Source organism: Ricinus communis, chromosome 7, assembly GCF_019578655.1.
Source record: "Ricinus communis isolate WT05 ecotype wild-type chromosome 7, ASM1957865v1, whole genome shotgun sequence".
NCBI lineage: Eukaryota > Viridiplantae > Streptophyta > Magnoliopsida > Malpighiales > Euphorbiaceae > Ricinus > Ricinus communis.
Genome location: NC_063262.1, coordinates 1,594,694 through 1,612,719, shown reverse-complemented (window position 1 = coordinate 1,612,719; position 18,026 = coordinate 1,594,694). Strand labels below are relative to the sequence as shown.

The 18,026-nt window shown below is 28.6% G+C and overlaps 2 protein-coding genes, 1 long non-coding RNA gene and 1 pseudogene across 4 annotated transcripts; all 4 read right to left on the bottom strand.

The window, feature by feature from the left end:
- Window positions 1-1,478: 1,478 nt before the first annotated feature.
- Window positions 1,479-2,328, bottom strand: LOC107261733. Of its 2 annotated transcripts, none has more exons than XR_001535638.2 (2): window positions 1,979-2,328; window positions 1,479-1,877 (listed from the first exon to the last, which is right to left on the bottom strand). It is a non-coding gene; the product is annotated as an uncharacterized LOC107261733 (long non-coding RNA). The 2 variants fall into 2 exon arrangements; XR_007216731.1 differs by having other exon boundaries at window positions 1,479-1,661.
- Window positions 2,329-3,065: 737 nt separating this feature from the next.
- On the bottom strand, window positions 3,066-5,055 carry LOC8283799 (trans-resveratrol di-O-methyltransferase). Its single transcript, XM_002525114.4, has 2 exons — window positions 4,187-5,055; window positions 3,066-3,569 (listed from the first exon to the last, which is right to left on the bottom strand). The coding sequence occupies exons 1-2, from the start codon at window positions 4,952-4,954 to the stop codon at window positions 3,267-3,269; spliced, it is 1,071 nt and encodes a 356-aa protein (XP_002525160.1). The 5' UTR covers window positions 4,955-5,055; the 3' UTR covers window positions 3,066-3,266.
- A 348-nt stretch (window positions 5,056-5,403) lies between these two features.
- LOC8283800 lies at window positions 5,404-6,445 on the bottom strand (annotated as a pseudogene).
- A 2,318-nt stretch (window positions 6,446-8,763) lies between these two features.
- Window positions 8,764-9,459, bottom strand: LOC8283801 (trans-resveratrol di-O-methyltransferase). The gene has a single exon (XM_002525116.4). The coding sequence runs from the start codon at window positions 9,145-9,147 to the stop codon at window positions 8,764-8,766; it is 384 nt and encodes a 127-aa protein (XP_002525162.3). The 5' UTR covers window positions 9,148-9,459.
- Between the last annotated feature and the right edge of the window lie 8,567 nt (window positions 9,460-18,026).

Below are 18,026 nucleotides of genomic sequence, written 5' to 3'. Positions count from 1 at the left end.
AGTAGGGGACATCTATGAGTATATATTGTTTTCGACTGAATTATTTATTTTATTTGTTACTAATTTTCTTTGGTATGATAACATAATTTAAATTAGTAGTGAGAATTTTTCCGGATGGATTTAAGATTATGCAGTTAATTAATTTCATATCAGAAAAAGATTTACATTTTTAGATACATATAGAAGTTTTTTTTTTATTTAATTAGTTTTATAAAATTTTATTTGTCCAGCTAGAATGTTTTTAATTAAATATTTATGTCTTGAATAATAATTATAAAATTAAATAGTTAGGCCCAGTTCGGATAAGGTCGTTACAAAATTAAAAAATTCTTCGGATAAGGTCGTTACAAAATTAAAAAATTCTAACATGTCTTTCAACTCGAATGGTGATCCAAAACATCTCTTAAAGGATATTTTGTTTAAAAATTTTGTGCAGCTGATACCAATTTCTTACTAAACAGCTATGTTGAATAATTTGATAAGACTTATAAAATTGAACAGTTGATAACTGGTTTAGTTTCAATTAGCTGTTGATTATAATATCTTTAATTTAGAGCTCTTTTTATCGGCTAATAACTGATTATTTATTTGGATAATATTATTTTTATTAAAACTTATTATTAATAATTTACTTTAAATCGATTTTATATAATTAATATTTTATATTTTATAATAAATAATTATTATTTTAAAAATATACTTATTAGTGAAATAATTATGATATTTATAATTATGTTATTTGAAAATAAAATATTTTTATTAGTAGAATTTGTTGTAATCTTTGCTTTTAAAATATTTTCTTATAATAAATATAATTAAACTAAACAAAATTAACTATAATATTTTTAATTATTATAAATTATTTTTATTAATTTATACTATTGAAAATAGTATAATAAAATAGAAAACATTTAAAAATAAATTATATATTTAATAATTATTTAATATGTTAACAGCAACTAAATAAAATTTAATAAATAATTTAATCTATCAGCTATCACTATTAGCTAGTAATTATCAGTCATCAAAGTGATAGCTAGTAATTATCAGTCATCAACTACCACCGATTGTATTAATCACCCCAACCAGTCATACAATTACATATAATTGCTACCATGTGTGACCGATAAGTATTTCAAATTATTAACTTTTAACTCGGTAATTTATAGGTAAAATTGAGAACTACTTATCAAATTAAGGATTGTACTTATTGGACTAAACATGGGTCCAATAAAAAATTAAAACCGCAAATGTCGCTTCATTGAAGCTGAATTTGAACTTATTGCAGTACAAAAACCTATAGCCCGATTCAATATTTCTGTTCTGTTAAATACAAATATATATATATATATATATATATATATTAGGTTGCGAATTTTTATTATTTTTTCAAATCTCTTTGAGCTATTATTGTTTATGATTGGAGGTTTTAAATTTATTTTTTCACATGAGGAATAAATTTATTTACCAATTACCGCTTCCTCAATTCAGACTTACCGGACAATTATTATTATTATTATTATACTACAAAAAAAAGGAACACAAAATGGAAAACAAAGGAAAATAAAACAAGGAAAAACTCAACACATGCCAAGCATTAGCCTCCTCTAATGGTCTCTGTCCATAAGGTGTTTAATCTCCGGAAACGCATTATTTAATCTCTGCAAAAAGGCATTATGCAGCTCATAAGTACGGCAAATCTCCAACCTGATTTGCTTCCCGGGAAACATGAAGAACTTGCCCTTTCCATCTCTACTTAAAAATGCCAAGTAACAGGATAATGTGATGATTAGAGTGAAAAAAAAAAACTCTGACAATCAATCCTTTTATTCAGTCATCATGCATGGAATCAACCTTCAAGATGATTTTACCTGAAACTTTAATTGGATCTTATTCTTAGCCCAAAATTAATTCAGTCTGAACAGAATTACATCTGCCGAAATTAACATGAACCCTCTATTAGGATGTCAGTAAATACCTCTAGCTCTTTTCGCAAAGCACTTCAATTATCTGCTGAATGTAGTTGCTCAATCTGATTCTATGAATGCCATCTTTTGGGTAAGCAAATCTGAAATAGCTAGACCGCACCATGGTGTTTGCATTCTGAATTCTGCTTAATTGAAAATCTCACGAAAAGGCTGAACAACATGTCCTTCTTGCATACTCATCCTTACTTCAGCTGACTGGTCATTCAAGTACCTATTGTTTCAAGTTTTATTATTATAAGCTTTGATGAGTTCTGATATTGCAGATGACATCTTACTAACCGGGCTTCGACTGTTATAGGTGTACTGTCTTATTATTATTTGCCAATTTCCCTTCTTTACTGATAATAATTGTAGGTAAGTTTCTCAGAAAAGATAAGAAAAGGACAACCAGAATGCTATCAATGATTTATTCAGATTTGGCTCAACTTGCATGAAAGGGATCGAGATGGGATGTGGATACACCTTTGATGTGAAGGGGCAACAACTACTCTTTATTTGAGAGGACACAACAATAGCCTATAACTTAAATGTGTTCAGTCCTCAGTAACGAGTCTTATCCTTGTCTTTTTCTTCCTTCTTCCATCACCTGGGCTCCTCACAAATTTAGGTAAGAATACAAAATTGGGTTGACGAAGAACACATAACTGCTCCGAGAATTAACAACAGAAGCACTGAGATTTAAAGAACTATCAAAAGACTTTTGTTTTTGTTAGCATGCATGAATTTTTTTCGTGAAAAGAAAACATGATAGATTAATAAGTTTCTTGATATCTTTTTTGAAGTAAAAAAGACAGGTGTGACAAATTTCTGAAAAATGGAAATTATGGAATGAACACCTTTTGATTTTGAAGTTAAAGGCTATATATCTTTTTGTCCATAAGGCATTCAATCTTTGAAAAGGCATTACTTAATCTCTGCAAGGAAACATGAGACTTATGGAGCTTAAAGATGAAGCTAATAAATTAAACTGATTTCAATTCTACTCTGAAGCTGCGGAAAGAACAATCTTTCTTAGAGATCACTGCAAAGAGACTTGGAATCTTAGAAATTATATCTAATGAAATTACTTTGGGCTTCTTTACAATAGCAACACACATAAATACTTTATTCAATTTAAGATAATCAACCCATAGTTTTTGTTACACAAAAACATAAGATGCACTCTTAGTTACACAATATAAACATACAAATACAATTAATAACAAACTAGTTGCAGAAGTACTAAGAGATCACAAGCCTGAAATTTGATCGGAATCAAATTAATAAAAAGCTTTATATTTAAGGATAAACTTCAATGACAGATCTTAAACCCAATATAGGATTTATCTTGTAGTCACTGAAACCAGCATCCATAAAGAGTTTGCCCCAATCTTTGTTGTTCTTCTCCTTACCAGTTTGTAATGTCATCAATAATATATCAAAGAAAAATTGGGTTTCAACATCTTGATGATCAGTTACGTGTTGGCTCTCCAAGACCAGATCAACAATAATCAGCTTTCCTCCTTTCTTGCCTTTGATTGCTTCTTTACATAGCTTAAGTAGCTTCACACATCCTTCATGAGTCCAACCATGCATTATCCACTTTTTTTTTTTATCAATAATAAAAATCAAAAGCTGTTAATTAGAGTTTGAACTCATTGATAATAAAAATAAAACAGAAAAAAAGAAATACAATACTATCAAGTCAAAACTCATTGACGATTTAGCCCAATTGTTTATCTAAAAATATTTTATAAGTCCTTAGATTGAGCCTCATAAATTCTTTAATAATATGTCAAAAACTTCAGTATAGCACAACGATCAAATTTATATTTATATTTTTAAATTTAATTGAATATATCTTTAAATTCTCTCAATTTTTTTAGTAACTTAAAAATATATATCAATTCTTTTGAGTGATTTCAATTCTATTTAAATCGCATTAAGGGCCATAACTTTTTACCATGATACATATTTTATTAAACCTGTATAATATGATTTAAGATTTACCATTTAAAAATATTATATCTTAGCTATGAAATTAATAAATTTTCAGAATTCCTTATTTATAAAACTTAACCTAACAATTTTTTTTTTAAATATTACACTTGTGAGATCTTATTATTGAAGTGCTTATAAATTGAGAGACTTGTATCCTTAACTTATTTAAATTAAAAAAAAAAAAGAAAAGGTATATAAATTGTAGTTAATTAATATACCTTGAGTAAAACTGCATCTGCAGGAGGAATCGCCTCAAACATGTCGCCAGCCACATATTTCAAGTTTTCAGTGCCTTGCAGACCAACCACTACATGTGGAAGATCAAATACAGTGCATTCCAACTGAGGAAATGCTTTAGCTATGGCTGCAGCCATAGTTCCTGTGCCACCTCCGACATCAACTAACGACTTCAACCCCTCAAACAGTCCCTTGTGCTCATCAATCAATACTTTCATGACCAGCCTTGCGTCACTAGCCATAGCTTCATTAAAAAAATTGTTGAGGTTCGGATCACTGGCAGTATACTCCCAGAACCCCATTCCATGAGCAGTATCGAACGCAGTAGCATCATCATTTTGAAACCAAGTGCTTAGATAATGCCATGGTTTTATTAAAATAGGGTCAAGCATGGCTAGCAAGAACGGTGCAATACTCAAGGGGTTGTCCTTAAGGAGGAGTTTAGATGCATTGGTAAGAACATACCCTTCTTCTTCATCCTTTTCTTCGATCTTTGCTTTAGCAAAGAAACCAGAATGAATCAAAATGCGCATTAGGCGAGGGATACCTCTGGCTTTGGCTGGGTGGATGGGTAAGGCAGCAATGAGCTGAGAAAGGGAGATGGGTCTGCCATGGCTATGGATGGCATCTGGGATGCCTAGCTGAACTGCAGATTTAAGAGACATTGAGTTTATAAAGCTGAATATATGATTCCATATATGTGCTTGAGCTTGAAGCAGCTCATTAGCATCATACTTTCCATCAGCCATTTTTGGGCTTTCTCGATCAGAGGATGCTTATATTTTCAAAGATAGAATTAAGAACAACTTTGCCCATACAGGGCGATAGCACACACCAATATATAGATGATTGATAGGTGTAAGGGGGGGAGAAGGAAAGACTAGACATGAAAGATATTTTATTATCAATATGTGAATTAATATTTTAATAGAATAAAATAAAAATTATTTTATTTTACTCATGATTTATTATTTTTAGTATGATATCATAATTCATGAATTACTTATAAGTTTAAGAATATATTAAGATAATTGATGTAATAAGTAATTGATAAAATATAATATCACAATATAATATATATATATATATATATATATATATATATATATATATATATATATATATTATATTTACATAATTTAATACAATTTTTATGAAATTCATGGTCAATACGATATTATTGAGTTTCAGCCTGGATTTAAAAGTAATTCTCCTTACTTTTTGTATTATGGAGCCTTGCTTCTGCTATCCTCGAATTGTGTTAAAAACTGGAACTCTCCAGATAAAATTCCAGGAGTTATATGAGTGCTGGTTTTTATCGGACAATTTACAGATTCCGTAGCATATAGATCTATTGTATTTCTTTTTTACTTTTATTTGTTGTTTTCTCTTGAGACAATTTAATTGGGCTAGTTGGGGTTTTTTTTAGGTTAAATGAGTAAAGTGTAATGGTTTGGATAGTTTGTCTATCAATAGGATGTTTTTCTCAATTAAAAAGAATTAATAAAATTATTATCATTAAAAATATCCCTATTATAATCCTAATATAAATGAATGATTAATATTATTTTTTATATATTAAAATGATTTAAATTGTACTGTTTTCCTCCTTTCTTGTCTTTGATTGCTTTTTTACTTCGCTTAAGTATCTCTAAGCATTCCTCATCGCTCCAGTCATATGCATAATCCATTGTTTTTTTTTTTTTTATCAATAATAAAAATCACTAGCCATAACTTTATTAAAAAAATTGGTGACCTTTGGTTCATTGCCAACATACTCCCAAAACCTCATTCCATGAGCAGTATCAAATGGAGTAGCATCATCATTTTGAAATCAAGTGCTCACATAATGCCATGGTTCTGTTAAAATCGGGTCAAGCATGGATAGCAAGAACGGTGCAGCACTCGAAGGGTTGCCCTTAAGGAGGAGTTTAGATGCATTGGTAAGAACATACCCTTCTTCTTCATCGTTTTCTTCGATCTTTGCTTTAGCAAAGAAACCAGAATGAATTAAAATGCACATTAGGCCAGGGATATATCGGGCTTTGGCTGGGTGGACAGGTAAGGCGGCAATGAGCTGAGAGAGGGAGATGGGTCTGCCATGGCTATGGATGGCATCAGGGATGCCTAACTGAATTGCAGATTTAAGAGACATTGAGTTTATGAAGTTGAATATATGATTCCATATATGTGCTTGAGCTTGAATCAACTTTGTCAGCATCGTGCTTTCCATCAGCCATCTTTAGGCTTTCTTGATCATATGGTGTTTGTGTTCTCAAACATATATAAATAGAATTATCAACAACTTTGATCATACAGAGCGATAGAATGCACTAATATATAGGTGAAAGGATAATAATATAATTCTCATTAAACTTTGTATTTACGTAAGATATTTTTTTAAAGTTTCGAGAATTCAACCTCCGATGATGAAAATATTTTTATTTTTATTTGCTAAGAAACTCATCAAGCTTATCCCACAAGTCCATATATTAGTTTCGGAAGCTCAATATTTTTATTTGTATCGCCATATAAAGATACTTATTATTTTTTTTATAAATAGATTATCTTATTACAAAGATTCTTATTGTTATTGAATATTATTACCATCTTATTTATTAAACGGTAACTACAATATTGCAACATGAATTAGTACTTATTTTACTTAGGGTATAATATTTGTGTAAATTATAGCAAACTATGGAGCTTTCTTCTTAGTAGCAAAAAAAACCTCATGTTAAAAAAAATCCTCATGTTAACATTCCATAATCTAGTTATTTTTTTTTTTTATTTAGAAGAAATATGTATACTCCATTGATAAGAATTAATAAGTACATATTGATATAAAAGATAAAAATAAACATCAAACATCAAAAAATACAAGTAAAGAAATCTACATATAACAATCATCAATCGTGTTGACGGAGCGCTAAATTAAAATTCTGCAGGAAGAACGTTCAACTCGGTGGCACTAAGCCATATATCGTTTTATAGATATTTTTTGACGAGCCCGATTGTTTGAATGTCAGCCATCAGATTTGATTTCTTTTTTCTATTCACCATTCCCATAGAGGGAGAACTCAAAACCACTATAATGGATGAGCATAAAATTCGTATAAAATGAGAACTCAAAATCCCTATAATGAAATATCATAAAGCTCCTTATAAAATATTAATATTTATTTATTAAAACTAATTAATAACAAAAAAAAAAAACCGCTACAAATCTAAAAATGACCGGCGATGGGCCAAAAAATAAAATTTTGTTGAAGAATAAAAAAAAAGAGAAAAATAGGAGAGGCGGCTAAGGTTTTACTTTTTTTTCCCATAGTCTAGTTATAAACAAGTTTTTAAGATTCTTTTGATTATTTTTCATTCTTAAGTAGGATCGGCTCAACATCCTCTGTGGCCTTAGATAATATTAATTTGTGACTTTATTAATATAAATAAATTTTAGAAATTATCAATTTGTTTTATTTTTTGAGTTGAAAAATCACTAATTTAATTTTTATATTCAAATTTAGAAAGTAGATCTTTTTAATTGATAATACAACTAAAATTTACCTTTTGTGTAACATAGTTGAATGCAAATAGGATTTATTAATTTTAATTTTGAAAACTTTTTCTTTAAAGCTACCGGAATGAAAATGATTAATAGAATTTATAAGTTATCTGTGTATTTATAAAATTTAATATTGTAACTGATGTTTTTATTTTTCATTTATAATTATTTTTTATAAGTTTTAATTCTGTAAAATAAATATAGATTATCAATATTAGGAAGCATGTCATGTTTTAGAAAGATTACAATTTTTTAAAATTATCATTATTAAGCAATTTTAAGTTAGATATACAATATAATTAATATTTATTTTTTTCAATTTAAAATACTTTAACAAGTTACTAAATGGATTATTAATGTTAATTATTACAGTATATATCAAATTTATTTAGAATGTTAATAAAATAAGAAGTTTACAAAATTAATAATTATTTATATATTAACAAATAGAAACTCCTGATTTTTAGAGGCTCTCTATTTTATTGGGCGGCCTTATGTATTGGTCTCAGTAGCCTATGTCTTGAGCCGATATTATACTTCAGATATATTACAGATATGTAAATTTTTTAAAATATATCTTTCAGTATCTTATAGATATAATTTTGGTATCTTTTTCTAATGAAATTATGACAAAAAAAATCGTATAAACAAAAGATTTTGAAAAAGAAAACTCTAAAAATTTATTTTGACCGGAAAAAGAATTTTCAAAAAATGATGCGCTATGAAAATTCTTAGAAAAAATATAAATACGAAATGAAATTGATGAAGAAGAACGAAATTGCTCCAATAATAAATTTTTTGGTTAGAGTGCATGATTTATTGAAAAAAAAAATTGATATATATAACAAGTTTCTCAGTTTTTCTTCTTCTTTTTTATGAAAGAAATAGTTAAAAGAGTAAGATTGGAAATTAAGGAATGAACATATTTTGATTTTGAAATCAAAAGCGACATAATATTTTTATACACTCTGTTAAAGGGTAATCTTTTACTATGTCTTATAATAATTTAAGGGGGTCAAGCATGGCTAGCAAGAACGGGGTAACACTCAAAGGGCTGTCCTTAAGAAGGAGTTTAGATGCACTGGTAAGAACAAACCCTTCTTCTTCATCGTTTCCTTTGATCTTTGCATTAGCAAAGAAACCAGAATGAACCAAAATGCGCATTAGGCGAGGGATACATCGGGCTTTGGCTGGGTGGACAGGTAAGGCAGCAATGAGCTGAGAAAGGGAGATGGGTCTACCATGGCTATGGATGGCATCAGGGATGCCTAGCTGAATTGCAGATTTAAGGGACATTGAGTTTATGAAGTTGAACATATGATTCCATATATGTGCTTGAGCTTGAAGCAGCTCAACTGCAGCATGCTTTGCATCAGCCATCTTTATGCCTTTCTTGATGAGATGGTGTTTATGGTTTCAAACAAATAGATGCAATTAAGAACACATAGAAAGGGGAGAAAATTTGCTCATGCAAGACGTTACAGCCCACCAATTTATAGATGAATTATAGGTGTAATTAGGAGCGAAGGGAAGCGTAGACTAGGGGTAGCCATGGCCACCCCTAGTTTTTTAGAACTTTTAATTTTTCATTATAGTTTTTTTTTTTTCAAGTTAGTTCCTTTAATAAATATTATTATATGCTTTTGCCCTCTTAAATTTTTTCTATTGTGCCACCCTAAAATGTAGCTGAGTAATTATTTTCAATTTTATCAAAAAATAATTATTTTATTTAGTCATATACCTAATTATTATGCTGATTGTTGCTATTATTTTTTATTAGATTTTTTAGAAGAAATAATATATATATTCTATTAATGAAATTAATAAATTTATTTTAATATAAAAGATAAAAAAATATTAAACATGAAGAAATACGTATAAAAAATTTTATTTTCGATAATTATCAATTTTATTGACGAAATAGTAGATTATAATTATGTGGAAAGAACGTTTAATTCGGTGGCACTAAGTCATATATTAATTTTATGCCCGTCTTTTGACGAGCTCGATTATTTGAGCGTTATATTGAATATCTTTTTTTTCTTCACCACTCCTACAGAGGGAGAACTCAATCCCTCTGTGACTAAGGACTATAAGACTTTTATAAAATTAGAATTTAACATTTTATAACGGAAAATCATAAAATATTTTTAAAAAATACTAATATTGATTTATTGAATTAAATAAAAAAATATTACCAATCTAAAAGTGACTTTGGTGAACCAAAATATGAAACTTTAATAAACATAAAAATAAAATGAGAAACTACTAAAGTTTTAGTAAAGCGTTATGATTAGATTTATTACTATTTATATAATAGAAAATAAACTAAATTTGAAAATTATAAATATTTTCAACATTAAATTTACTTAAAGCAAGATTGTAATATATTAATATAAATTGCTTGTTTATTCATGAAGATTTATAATGTATCCAATGAAGACTCTTAAATATTTTCCTAGCCGATCAATTTTTATACGATATCGCAGATACTGTGTGACTCAATTTTTATTCTTTTCCTATAGTATAACATATTTTAAATAATCTAAGTCATACTCAATTAATATATAGGTAGGCTATTAATTCTAAAATCATGAAACTAAAAGAGTATTGATTCTAGTCTAAATTTAGCTAAAATTAAATATTATAAATTGTATATAATAACTAAATATTATTATTAGTACTAATAATGAATATAATTTAATTCTTATTCCACACTAAATTAAAGAATTTATAAAAAGCTTCCAATCTCATTTTTTATTTTTCTTCTCATTTTTAACTTTGAATTAAACGCGTTTAAGATTGAAGGCTGTTAGAGTAAAATATATAACTTGGTTCTTCATCAGTGCTATTTCTTCTCCAGATGAGAGTGGGTAAATATTCAAATAATTGAAAGAGACAACTCAGCATCATTTTTATCAGCAGAAGCAATCTTTTTTTTGTTTTACTATATATAATATATATCTAGAATTAATTTAAAATATATCAGACAGAATTTTTATAGGTGATAAAACACTAATTTAATAATTTTAATATAACTATATATCAAAAGCTAGAATCCACTATCTTAGTTAAGTTAGAAGAGACTATTATCCTCTCATCACCAAAAACAATTCTTTCTATAAGTAATTCTTTTCATAGTATATATAAATGTTAAAAAGGATAAATGTGACTTTATAAAAAAAAAAAAAGTGGAGGAAGTAATAAAATATACAAAAATAAACGTGAATGTGGTCCAACATGTAAGTGAAAATGATGTTTTTAGTCCCTTGCTGCTATTTGTTCTATTATTATTATTATAAAAGTAAAATTTTGTACATATTTTTTTACATGGTTTTTTCTCTATTTTTTAAGACATTTTTTTTGATTTACATGAATTATTCTTATAATTATTTTTGTTTCTCTTAAGTTTTCTATTTTTCTCTTAAAATAAAATATTTAAAAAATTTTATTTCACCTAAACTTTTTAGGTTTTTTTTTAATTGATCTTGCATCTAAATTTTTTAATTTGTTTTTTTTTTATTCTTTTCTTTTATATATAACTACTAATAATTTGTTCATATCATTACATGATTGTTTTATTTATTTTATATCTAAAAATTTTATTTTATATATTATATAATTTATCAATTATCAACTACCAACTATAAAATATATTAGTGAGCGGAACCAATCAGCTCATTCGTCAAGTTATAGACCACGCAAAGGGAAAAGTAATGTTTTTGAACTCTAATCAGTTTTTAATTAATAAGATACCCTAAGCTAAAATGGTAATATTCAATTAATGCAATCTGATCACATAAAATTAATAACTTAATTTAAATTATGTCTGGTTGATTTTGATTTCAAGTATCAAAATACTAATTTTATTTTTAATTTGGTTTATGATTTCAAATGATTAAAAACTAAATTAGTTTAATTCAAACGCAAAACTAAAAATTTATATAAGATTGTAATTATAAAAGACATTAATACTATTTTACCTTAGCTAATTTTCTCATATTTTATAGATTTTAAAGAAGAACTTTCAATCATTTTGTTAGGCACCTTTTTTAAAACGTTTTTAATATGTCTGATGTAATTACAAGATGTCAATATAACACTCCTTATTTTCACTTATAGAGTAGTCGGAAATATTAATATGAATCTTTCATTCATTGTAGAATAAAAGTACAACTTGATTATGATAAAAACAATAAGAAGTACAATTTAGATCTCAATCGAATAGTAAGAACTTACTTATGTTAATATTTTTTAATTCCGTTAATAAAACTCTTTTAATATATAAAGCTCTTCTACGAATTTTATAAATTTTTAATATTCGATTAAATGAATTTAGTCAAAATCTAATGATTTAAAATTTTCAATTTATAAAATTTTATTATTTGTATTAAATGTAAATATAAAAAAAAATTATTTAAAGATAAAGATAATTGATATGAAAAGGATATGAAAAGGATACTGCAGATCTTCAAATTCAGTAAATTATTATCCGAATTGTCCTTTTCCTTGAAGTATGGGTTCATGCATGGCATTGGAACCTGAGTGAAACTCTCGTGGAAATTAAGTACCAAAAAAAAGAAAATTTAATCTGGAACTTCTACAATTGTCAGATTTTGCCAGCTCTACTTGAACATTTTGATTTTGATTTATTGTATATAATAGTAAAGAATGTGATTGATGGTTCAATTCAATAGCCCTTTTTAAAATTTAATGATTAAATATTTTAATCTTTTAGAAATTATATTTTATTATATAAAATTAAAAATTGTTAATATTTAAATCTATAAAATCGTTTATTTATATAAAAAATGAAACAATTGTAAAATTCATACGTAAATTTTACCATCTATTTGTTTCCAAATCAATTAGCTAGCAAAATAGAATAGCATATTATAGAGCTCCAACAGTGTCGCCAAGAGTATTAAAGGACCCAGATCATGAAAATTGAGGGCTCCAAGCCAAGATATCATCAATTCAACTAGTAAAATTTGAAACCAAACCTGAGTAGTTGCAGATTATGAGAAATGTATTCTGGGTATGAATGATCTAAAGTTATTGATAGGGCAAGGTTATGCCATCTGAATACAGTATAATATATTTTGCAATTACGATGAAGAGAATAATTTCGCGATATTTTAAGTGATAACTTTCGTTTTTGATTTTATTATATGATAGTAAATTTTTTTATTATTGGTAATTAATTGAATTTCAATTCAATAGTCTATTTTTCTTATAAGCCAAAGTATATTATTAATAAAAATGAAGGGTAAACTTGTAAGAAAAGCCGAGATATATATGAGATTTAGTTTAAGAGGTAAGAGTGAATGCTAGATGAGATTCCGCCTTTACGACGAGTGCAAGAGAATGATTACTCCAGTTGTATAGCCCACAGTCCATTAGACTTCCTATAAATAAATAAAAAAAGAAGAAAGTTCATGAGCATTATTTTTTCTGAAAAGATGTTATTTCTATAGTAAAAAAAAGAAATTCTTTTATGGTTCTTTTTTCTTTAAATTTTATTTATATAGTATTTTTCAATATTTAGTCAGAAAAAAGACACCAACTGTATATCTAAAAAATATTGAAAAGATATCATTTTAATTTGTATTATTGTAAAGTCTGTTTTTATTTTATATATTTTTTATCTTTTCAGAATTTCGTCAAAAAAGAAAATACTAAAAATATACTTAAAGAAATACCCAATATTTATGATGTGTCTTTTTTAGTACTCGCAAGTGCACGAACCGTTCCTATAGTAAGGGTAAGTTCACCACGAGGTCGATCTCTCAGGGAACTATGAAGCCATTTATTATAAAGACTAATTATCAACACAAAACAATAAAAGTAAATCTAAACACTCTAAATCGTATGTTTAAGAGGATAATGGTCATAAAGTAAAGTAACTAAATAATAAATAAATATGCAATACAAATGCAAATGCTTATGATCTAAAACTATATGCTAAAAATAGTATTTAATCTAGCCATTTACTTAGTAATCTCCTTGTTTTATTTTAAGCCTAGATCTAATAAATGAGATGGTGATATGTCTTTTCCCTAAATCACTCAAGCTAATGATGTAACTTAGGTTTCTTATACCAATATAGATTAAAGTAAAGATGATGTTTCTAATACTTTTAAACCTAAAGATTTTTATAACAATTACTATTGCTAAATTAATATGATGGTTAACTAATAATAATAACTGAAACTAATAAGGATATGAAGGTAAAGAAATCATTCATTAAATAAATAAATAACAAGGTTCATATAAAAGCAGAAAGACTAAACTAAACACTTATAAAAACTAGCCTAACATATTTAACCCGATGATCATGGTATTAAATAGAAAGACAAAAAATAAGAAAGTAAAAATGTCACGACCCCACCCGTGGGCCCGTGACCGGCACTAGGGAATGGGTAGGCTTAAGGCCAGCGAAACCCGTAGTAAGCCTGACACTCACTGATTTAAACAAATCTCATCTCAAATTAATATTATTAAAGCCACAATTTATCTTAATAGTTACACTTTACAAAATTACTTCGGTCTACCAGAAAAACTAGGCGAGACCCGAAGCTCAGAAAATTTACAACTGATACATCTGCTAATTACTACTGCGGAGAATCTAAGATTTACCAATTTACATACCAAATCAAATACATCACCCGATGATGAAGGAGTCGGGTTATTGAATAAGAGTCGCGGGAGAACTAATAGTCACGAATCTGAAAAAAACATAAGTGGAGACTGTCAGTCTCGAGAGTGAGTTAAAATCAAATAATCTAGGGACTATTGCTTCTTCTCAGGAAATATTAATTATTCGAATCCATATATCAAACCCTGAACATAAACAGAAATCATGATGTCATCATACCATAATGAAATAAATAAGTAAATAAATAAATAAATAAAAATATCTTTGTTTCTTTTCTATTCGGGACGAGTGGCTCGGTAGAACCCTAAACCCCAAATTCTAGTAGCCTTTCGGCTCTCTTAATCCAACAGGTCTGGCGCCCAGAGAGCAAGCTCGATCAGGGTCCTTACCTCCAGCCTGAACACTTGAATTCCAAATAAGCCGGCGCCCAGAGAGCATTGCTCGATCAGGGACCTTAACTCCGGCAATCAACTGAACTCAGCCCAGAGAGCAAGCTCGATCAGGCGGTATAAATTCATAATAACCTTATATCCATGATCATTAAGCATGTTCTATAAGCCACATTTCCCAATTCACAATCATCACATATAATAAATATCATTATCTGATGAACTCAACCAACACATATCGAAATAAAGATTAAAGATTTAAGGTAAAACAACGTGCAATTTGTGAGGGGAAAAATAATAACGCTTATCTTATTATAACATACTAATAATAATATTTATATTATTTCAAATATTAATAATCAAGTGAAATCATTTATCTTGCGATACTAATAATCATATTATGCATGAACTTTCAAAATAGCATATTAAATCAGACTTAGCAATAGTGCAATGATTAAATGACTTTAACTCACAGGATTAGGCGACCTCCTAGCTCTGCTCCGGTGCCTCGGTTGGAGCGAGCCGAACAAACGGACAATCTAGTCACGGAAAACAATTTATCAAAACGCTGAAACAATCGATCATTAATCCTAGGTCTAGACTCCTAGGACTGACTGTCTAAGAATCTCGACTCGGGAGAATTCTACCGAAAATCCGGCAGAACCTCCCCTACAACACGAACATTACCCCCCGTAAAAACGGGTCCAGGACCTGCTAGAAAAACACTCCAAATATCCAACAATTTAAACAACGGGAGTCGGGTCCCCAAACTTCACTATTTCCCGACTCCGCCACACAGCACAAAATACGAGGCAGGCAAACTGACAGACAATTATTTTTGACTCACAAAAATCATCAAATACTCAATATAATCCAATAGACACAAATAACCAAGAATTTCTAAAATTAACGGGCCAAAGAAAAATTACCGAGACGCTCGATCGCCGGCCGACTCGATCGACAATCCGAACACACCATCGGACTCACAACGACGCTGATGACGATCCCCGCCCGATTTTCCGATCGGCGATCATCCGGAGAGATTTGCGAACGATCTCGACCGTCGATTCGCAAACGAAGCCCGATCGCCACGAAACCAGTGCCATCGCGAAGCTTGAGCTGAGGAGAGTCGGGATACATCCTCCGATCGTCCATCCTCCGCCGGATCTCGCCGAAAAAGCTAAAAAACGCCGGCTGCCACCATTTCGCCGGAACTCTCTCCTCCGGCCACCAAAACCGACGCCGCTGCCGCCAAAAGGAAGCTCTCTCCAAGGGGAGTTGATCGCCACCGAGATCGGCTGGAAAGGCCACCGGAAACGGCCAGAACGACGCTCGGAAGCCGCTGCCACACTAAAGTGTTTATGAAGAACTGTAGAGAATTATGGAGAGAATAATGGTGGCAGGTGTAGAGAGCAGGTAGGAGAAAACTCTCCTCCTTCTTCATTCTTCCTTGCAGAGATTTATATAGAGGGGAGTCCTCTAAATAAATCTCTCTAGAGATGAGTATACTAATACAAGTCTATCTAAGAGATAAGACTTAAAGTATCTTAATCTCTACCAAATACTATTTCATAAATAACTCTTAATATAAATTCTAATAATTATACAAAATGACTAAAATATCCCTTGGGTCTTATAATTAACAGTCCATGCATCTTAATCTTGGGCCTTGGCACGAATATGTCCCATTAAGCTTCTTTTAACTCCATATTTTCCTCTTTTTGCTAATATTTATGAAAATAGACAATTAAGCTTAAGTGAGGCAAAAACACATATTTTCATCATTTTATATATAAAAATATATCATTAAAGCTTTAAAATACCCTTAAATATCTATACATAATTTGGATCGATCAATTTATTTATTTTAACTTATATTATTATGAAATTTTCTTTTCAGAATTTTATCTGAAAAAAGATATTAAAAGTACATTAATAAGATACTTAAAGGATATTATTTTAAATTATATACTAACATTGGCTAAATAGAGTAGATTTTATCGTTTTATTTTATATTTTTTGTATTTGGTATTTGTAAATTGAATGGTTTTATATATTTTTTTGGCAACTAGGGTGTTTTGATGACATGAAGGTGTTTTGATGACATGAAGATGTCTATTTCAAAAAATATACTATAATATATAAAAAATATATCAAATATAATTTAAAATACATAAAGATATAATTAAAGTCAAACTAAAAAGGTAATAAAAATATATTAAAAGAATATCAATAAAATATTAAAAGAATATAACAGGGCAATTCTAAAAGAATTATATAAATATTTTTTTTTTTAAATATCATAAAAACAATCCACCATAAACAAAAATTTGCCGCGGATTTCCCGTATGTATTTAAAAGTCTCCAACAAAGATACATCCAACTTAAAAAAAAAAAAGGCTAAAAAAACACTGCACCTATGATAATAAGAAAAAAAGATAAATAAATAAAATTTTAACCCCATTTGTAAAAGGTGCCGGAGAATGAACCAAAATAAAGCCGAAAGAAAGAAAAAAAAATGAGAGGCCCCAATCACATATAACATGAGGTTTCTCGTGAAAAGAAACCCAACATGTGATATATGATTAATTACAATTCATGCTTACGAGTCATGACAATGACAAGAGAAAGAAAGAAATTACCTAAGGTACGGTTGTGTCAGGATGAACTTTGTAAATCACAATATTAGCACAAAATTTTATAATTAATAGTTTGATGTAGTTTAAGAAATTAATTACTGACGCACATGGGTCATGATAATAACAAAAGATAGAATAAAAAATTAGTTATTAGGATAATCTTCCTAAATCATAATATTGAAAGTGCAAAAAAAAATTCAAATAATTTATGCAAGCCTGTTTTATAATTAAATATTTTTTAATAAGTAAAAAGAAATTAGAAATACTGATATTTATAGTAGTATCATGTATTTTATATTTATTTTTAATTTAATAATTTAATTTTTTAATCATTTGATTTTAATTTCGTTTTAACTTACTCACTCTGACTGTCATAATTTAGTGTCTTTGCTAAATCATAACATTTCCTTTTCTTCTCCTTTAGGTACTGTGTTAAATAATTGTTTAGTTCTTGCTAAGTCTAGTTTTTATAGTATTCAGTTTCAGTATATTAGACGTACTATTATTTTTGCAGCTCATTGTGCTGCTTCGAGGGCTCTTAGAATTCCCGAGCCATCTATTTCTGGCTGGCTG

Bases quoted from the DNA above. Each gene is read 5' to 3' on its own strand.
- LOC8283799 (XM_002525114.4), bottom strand. From the start codon at position 4,954: ATGGCTGATGGAAAGTATGATGCTAATGAGCTGCTTCAAGCTCAAGCA. The intron at 3,570-4,186 runs GTATATTAATTA...AAAAAAAAAAAG, and splicing joins CAGATGCAGTTTTACTCAAG to TGGATAATGCATGGTTGGAC.
- LOC8283801 (XM_002525116.4), bottom strand. From the start codon at position 9,147: ATGGCTGATGCAAAGCATGCTGCAGTTGAGCTGCTTCAAGCTCAAGCA.